This window comes from Phoenix dactylifera, unplaced genomic scaffold, assembly GCF_009389715.1.
Source record: "Phoenix dactylifera cultivar Barhee BC4 unplaced genomic scaffold, palm_55x_up_171113_PBpolish2nd_filt_p 000007F, whole genome shotgun sequence".
In the NCBI taxonomy this organism is placed as follows: domain Eukaryota; kingdom Viridiplantae; phylum Streptophyta; class Magnoliopsida; order Arecales; family Arecaceae; genus Phoenix; species Phoenix dactylifera.
This window is the reverse complement of record NW_024067666.1, coordinates 3,884,973-3,892,422: the sequence shown is the minus strand read 5'-3', so window position 1 is coordinate 3,892,422 and position 7,450 is coordinate 3,884,973. Positions and strand designations below refer to the sequence as shown.

Sequence of the window (7,450 nt, the reverse complement as noted above, 5' to 3'; positions counted from 1 at the left end):
AAGGTCAGTGGGAGCAAGTTTATTTTTCTAGTCCTGTATGTTGATGACATATTGTTGGGCAGTAGTGATATGGATTTACTGTATGAAACTAAGAGTTTTCTCTCAAAGAATTTTGAAATGAAAGGCATGGGTGAGGCATCTTTCGTGATTGGAATCGAAATCTTTGACCGAAAACGAGGATTGTTGGGATTGTCTCAGAAAAGTTATATAGAAAGAATTCTTGAGAGATTTGGCATAAAAGATTGTTCATCTTTAGATACCCCGATAACGAAAGGTGATAAGTTCAGCATCTCACAATGTCCAAAGACTGATTGGGAGCGGAAGGAGATGGAAAGATTCCGTATGCATCTGTTGTGGGAAGCTTGATATATGCGCAAACTTGTACGAGGCCATATATCAGTTTTGCAGTTGGCATGCTTGGGCGTTACCAAAGTAATCCAGGAATGTCCCATTGGAAAGCTGCGAAGAGGGTACTGCGCTATTTGCAAGGAACTAAGGATTATTTGCTTACCTTTAGAAGAACTGATAATCTAGAGGTGATCGGATACTCAGACTCTGATTTTGCTGGTTGCTCAGATAGCAGAAAATCCACTTCTGGTTATGTGTTTTTGCTAGCAGGTGGAGCTATTTTTTGGAAGAGTATGAAGCAAACTATTACTGCTTCGTCTACAATGGAGGCTGAGTTTGTGGCGTGCTTTGAAGCCACAGTGCATGGTTTATGGCTGAGGAACTTTATCTCAGAACTTGGAGTTGTCGACTCTATAGCCAAGCCGCTGAGAATTTATTGTGATAATTCCTCTGCAGTCTTTTTCTCCAAGAATGACCAGTATTCTAATGGTGCGAAACATATGGAGCTCAAGTACCTTAGTGTCAAGGAGGAAGTATAGAAACAAACAGTGTCCATAGAACACATCGAGACTTCACTTATGGTTGCTGATCCTTTGACGAAAGGATTAACAGGAAAGAAATTTAAAGAACATATTGACAGTATGGGTCTTATGTATTTATCCATGTTTTGAACATGTTAGTGAGCTCATTAATGTATTAAATGTTTTCTTCAAGACATACATGGATATCCAAGTATAATTGTTTCTGTTTTCTTGTTTTCCACTTATATGTACATTGAATTGTGTGGATGAAAGATGACAAGAAAAATGTCTGAAATAGACATGAATATGAACCCAAGGCATAATGATAGTAGCCTTAAACCCCTATAAAAGATCATGTTGAATGAAGTTGCTAGTGTTGTGGTACATGAAAGGAATTTTGTTGATTGAATAACAAATGACCGCCATGACTCACATTGGTAGCCAATTTGACATTGATATAATGGAACTCATATGAATTATATTGGACTAGGAAGGTTTTCTAATGAAAAGCGTGCACGTGTATGATTTTAATATCATAACCCATAATAGTCGTTTATAAAAAAAAAATTCAAATTACAAAGAATGTTTTATTTTGTTTTATGGGTGTATGGGTCAAGTGGGAGAATGTAAGAATATTATAAATTAATATTCTATTAAAGTGTCCCACACACCCTATAATACCCAATTAAAAGATTATGGGTCATTACTAGTCCAATTGTATTTATGGATAGAAAACCTATTAAAAGAGTCTTTTGATTTTCTTGCTCGTAAGAGCCTTTTGGTTTTCTTGCTGGTAGAAAACATATTAAAAGAATCCTTTGGTCTTCTTGATGGTGGGAGACCTATAAAAGAAATGAGAGACTCTAGGGTTCATACCTACAACATAATTTGTGCCTCTAATCATCGTGAGACACTCTTGAGGAACGTTGTTAGGGTGATCCTTCTCTCTAAAAGCAAGGACAGATTTTAGCAATGGATACAGGTATGTCTTTATAGTTTTATATTCCGCGTTGATTGTGATTAACATGATAATTCAAGATCTTGATGTATTTTCATATTTGAAAATATAACATGGCATGCCTATGCACTCGCATGAACTTGCCATGTGATGCCCGCACCATCCATTCTCCCGAACGAAGGACTCCACAGCCAACACGTTCTTTTCTGGCATACCAAATGAGATGATTTCGGGTAACTATCATCATGCTGCCGAAAAAGAGGACTAATGCTGCCTACAAGCTACTGATAAAATAGAAATAGAGAAACAAAAATGAGCATTCATTTTCCGGGAAAAGACCACCTTTGGTATGATACTTCTATTTATACTTTACATACTCAAACCAAGTATCCGAGAATGCTCCCACTTACCCGTTTTAGTTAGTTACACCATTAACCCACTTTCATAATGGTTGTTAACTAATATCGAATTTAGATCTCCACTCAAATCTGATCAAGCTTAGATTGCACAAATACAATGAGGGGTTTATATCGATGATCTAAGCCGTTGGATATTATTTACTATCTCTAAAATACATACCAAAAACTATATAATTTGGAGACTCCTAACCTATGCATCAAGTGATAAAAAAAAAATATATACAATTTGATATTATTTAGACCGCCTAATTTTTTGACCATCTGATGCATAGACTAGAGGTTTTTAAATCACATGATTTTTGGCATCTAAGTAAATAGATCACATTCAACACCTCATATCATTGACATGGGATCTCCATTGTTTAATCTGGACCTAACTGAATCTAAATAGAGATATGCTCAAGTGGAGCCAAATCTAGTTAGCTAGCCAGATAGATAGATAGAGGGAGAGACTCACAGCGGTAAATAAGAACATCAAATAAATTTTTGAAGGGAACTCCGCTCCGAAAAGTAGAAGGCTTGCTGGCTAAGATATGGATAGGCAACTCTCCCTTCTCGTTGCGGTAGTTAGCCAGGAAGGGCCAGCATCGAACGATCTCCAGAGCCAAATCTGTGCACCATACCGTACGCCATTCAGTAAATAATATCAAAAAGTTTGACCGTTATGACAGGCACCACTAAAATTATTAGTTACCATCGTCAGATACGCAGTGACAGTTACATAGGTCATGATTGGATACTTCAGAATAAAATAATGCCTGCTATAACAATCGCATTCATTCCTTCTCTCTCTTTAAAAAAATGAAAAACAGAGGGGGTCGTTCAAACCGTCCATAGGATTTTTATTATTATTATGATGATTGGATTTGAAAGAGTTATATTTTAATTAAATTAACATTGGAAAGATCCATCATCACCGAGATAATAGCTAGATAATGGATTTTTTAATTATTTAACAATATATTATATTCTTCAATATATATATATATATATATATGTATGTATGTATGTATGTATTTGTGCATATATACATATATATATATACATGCCCTTTCAGGCTTCAATGCCTAGTATGTGCATCTTCTTTGGTTACTAAAACATTTTTGCAAAAGATATGCATGAGAAGATGCTAATCACATGCAAGTAGGGCGGGAAATGTTTATATCAATGAACAAAATCAAGGCAAACACAATTGGATATGAAGATATGTCGCAACTTGCTTGTTATTTGAACACTTGGTGATCAGACTTAAGCAGCATCCTATTTGGATTGGATCGAACATATTTATCATCAAATCACGATTAAGTCGGTGGCCTCTAATTAGCCATCCGAAATGGGGACTTGGTGGTCCAATTCAAGAGTTAGCCAACTATTTAGGTAGATCAATAATCCAACTTGATCAATTTTCATAAGTATTTTTTTGTATGTATATATACCCTCCTAAATATATAAAATTGCATGATTACCCTTGTAAAATTACTATTTATATGTACATCCTTTTTTTTCATATGTACATCGTTAAAAATAAACGGTTTACAACTAAAATAACTAAAATACCTTTTTAGGTAGATATGCAAAAAAAAGTTACAAGGGTATACACACAAATAGTAACTTTATGAAGGTATTCATGTAATTTCTCATATTTAGAAGGATATGTATTCATAAAATCTATTAAAAAATTAAAACTTGGCTAGAATTTGTTAAGTCTTTTATGATTTAGTTGGATCGACAAGTCAAAAAAAAAATTGAGCCACATTGTCATTTTTTTTTAGGATCATGACTTAGTCCAATTAGAATATTAAGTAATCATTTTGGTAATGCTATTCTCCATTTGATTTTGATATAATTATCATTATTAATTATATGACATCTATATATTCTTTATTATTTTTAAAAAATTAAAGCATACCAAATTTAAATTAATTATAGATGCTTAAATTAGTAAAATATTTTTTAGTTATTTGTAAATGTTAAGTTGTTATTTGTTTTTGAGGCAATAATTTTGTAAAAACTCGATTCATTCTACAAGAGTTAATATTAATATGAGATCATGTGACATAATAATATTAATATTTTTTTGTCATCTTTTTATATTAAGAGCAATTGAATTATTTTTACTGAATTTTGATTATTTTTTATTAAAATTTTTTAAGTGCACACCCTCCTAAATATACGTAATTGTATGAATATCCTTGCAAAGTTGCTATTTGCACGTGTATCCTCTTTTTTTTTGTGTGTGTGCGCCTACCTGTAAGGATATTTTAGCCATTTTAAATTTAAATTATTTATTTTTTAATGGCATTCGATGGTGTAGCTATATATATAAAAAAGAAAGAAAAATAAAGGTATACATGCAAAAGAAGTATTTTATGAGGGTATACGCAAATAACAACGTTACGAGGATATTTCCACAATTTTGAATATTTTGGAAGGTATACATGTAAAAAAAAAATTAAAAATACCAAATAAACTATTTTTTTGGATGCAGATCATTCGTACTGACTGTATACGGTTATCATGAGAAATTTCCCCGCCATATTTCAAAATATCCTAGCAACACATACATTTCCAGAGAAGAAAATTTCGCGAATGAAGGCGCCCCAAGCTCCACAGTGCATGCTATATATGGACCTGGTGGAATTTTCTATCTACCCTTTCTTCCTATTGTCGTTGTTCCTTTTTTTTAAATTATTTTTCCTTCTCCTTTTGCCTTTTTTTTAATTCTTCTACTTATATTTTGGAGGTTCTGGGCTCCTCGATCCTACCAAAAATTGAGATGGAGTGAATTCATCAGTTTCCTAGATTTGTGACAATATTAATGCATGCCTGTGGCATCGCAGCTAATCTTTACGTACCATAGTGCTCCTCGAGCAAGGCAACGTGGAGGACGGTGTCGCCGCCAGATTTCCGGCAGCAGCCTAGGTCGAAGAGGCTGCTACCTGCGGCGAGGGCGGCACGTTGCATGGCGCGGAAGGTTTCCCTCTGGCCGTGGCGCGCGGCCTTAAAGAGGGGCGTCTCACCGTGCTCATTGCGAACCTGGGTCAACAGCTCGGGGCACCGCCTGGCCATGTCCAAGCACGCCTTCCTCATCCCGAGGGCGGCAGCCAGGTGCAGTGGCGTGTCGCCGCTCTTGTTCCCCATCCCCAGGATTTTTCTGCTGCGATATCTGGGGATACGGCCCGTGAGCAGCTTCACGTTGCCTTCCACTCGGCTCGACACGGCCAAGTGCAGCAAGGTGTCACCAGTCCGGATGATCGTGGCGACCCGGACTTCCTCGAAGCGGTTGTACAGATCTGCCGCATCTTCCCACTCTCCGAGCATTGCGCTCTCGAACGCAGATTCCACAAAGGAGTTGAGACTCCACCAAGCAGAACCGAGGCTCAAGGGGGCCGGAGAGTCAGAGATGGGTACGGCTGCCATGCCTCTCCGACCGGCTTCGATGAACCGCAAGGTGGTAGGAAGCATGGTTGTGGGCAGCTAGGGTGCCTATATAGCTACATTACTGCTTTTCAAAAGCAAATTGCCCCAGTTCACCTCCATTGCTATATTCTTTTCTAATTGCACCGGCAAAGCCACATCTTTACTAAAGTGAAAGAATTACTTGAGGATGAGCCAAAACCGGCATCAGATTCCAGTGCGTCGGATTTATCTATGTTGCCTAATGTGAAGGCCCGCCTGGCCCAGTCCATTTGACCAGCCCAAGCTTTGCTCCGTGCATCAGCCGAGGAAAACTCTTTTGAAGAGCATTTCTGGAAACTAAGTTAATTTGGATCATGGATTCACTTAAAAACTTGGTCCAAAGTTTTTCTAGGGTGGGAGAGATAAAAACCTCAAAGAAGAACCACCAAGTTTTTGATTGGATTATTTATTCAGAGTTGAGCAATCTTATAAATGGTCCAACCATGGAAACCATCAGTTTGTTCTAAATCGGATAATCCCACAGTTGGATCATCGAGTTTTAAAACGGTGTGGTAGTACCATTCGCCTCAATGGGTCCATAACAACGGGGTTGTTTTTTTGACCATGCAACCTTCTACGGTTAGGAGTTTCTTTCTATTAACCGGGGAGCATTTTTATTTTGACAAAGAACTAAAGAAAATTCAAAGCGTGGAACAAAGCAAATAGTGCTTTGAGGATGGTGCTTGCATCACTTCTGACAGCTATTATCGGCAGCAAAAGAGAGCCTGCAACAAGTAAGCACGTTTTTTTTTTTTTTTTTTTTTTTTTTTTTTTGATAGAAACGGCATTTCATATAACTCTAACTTGAGTACATCCAGCCATATCAAAGGAAAGCAAATAGTAAAAGGTGGGAGGAATATCTCCTACAGATGTCCATATGATCTCCCCGGAATGCCGGGCAACAAAAGAGGCAACCCAGTCTGCCATACTGTTCGCCTCCCGAAAAACATGTGAAGCCTGGAAGTCGCTCAGCTCCTGAGCCAATCGCCGCATCTCACGAATGAGGGGATGACCATCACCATATCTGTCCACTCCTCGAATCCAATCGATCACCACAGAGGAATCTCCCTCAAGACATATATGCTCAGCACGGAGTACCCGCCTCGCATAGGCTATGCCCTCCCAGGCTGCCCGCAACTCTGCCACAACTGCGGTAAATCCCTGCGTACGGCATCCACCAGCAGCAATCAGCCTACCCAGATAGTCTCTGATAACAAAGCCAGCTCCTCCTGACACCCCGTCCACCGACATACTACCATCAAAATTCACTTTGAGATGACCAAGGGGTGGGGATACCCAAAAAACTAGGGCGAACCTGGGCGCTGTGACAGCTGAAAGAGTACCCCAGGTGTCCCTGGCCATCTCAGAAGTGAAGCTAATGGCAGCTATAGTAACCTCCCTGGCATAAAGCATGGCTCTGTCCACCACCCTTCGTGGGGGTAATCGCCTGCCCTCAAAGATGCCAGCATTCCTGTCCAACCAAATAGAATAAACCAAATATACCCAGCAAATGCCGGCCGCAACAGTGCTAGGCCTCCTCATGGAAACCCTCAACCAGTGAATCAAATCCTGTGTCGACTCGACTGAGTGGGGTAATAAGGATGGTGATAGGCGCCAAATCTCCCTAGCTTTGGGACACTGCAGAAGAGCATGATCAATCGTCTCCTCGGTCTCCGTGCACTCCTCACAACACTGAGTGATCCTCATACCTCGCCGTACTAGCAAGCTCCTGGTCGGTAGGCAGC

At 38.8% G+C, this 7,450-nt stretch overlaps 1 protein-coding gene across 1 annotated transcript; it reads right to left on the bottom strand.

The window, feature by feature from the left end:
* Positions 1 to 5,093: 5,093 nt before the first annotated feature.
* On the bottom strand, positions 5,094 to 5,666 carry LOC120104548 (protein VAPYRIN). The gene has a single exon (XM_039115853.1). It carries the CDS (start codon positions 5,664 to 5,666, stop codon positions 5,094 to 5,096), a length of 573 nt encoding a protein of 190 aa, XP_038971781.1.
* Positions 5,667 to 7,450: the final 1,784 nt, after the last annotated feature.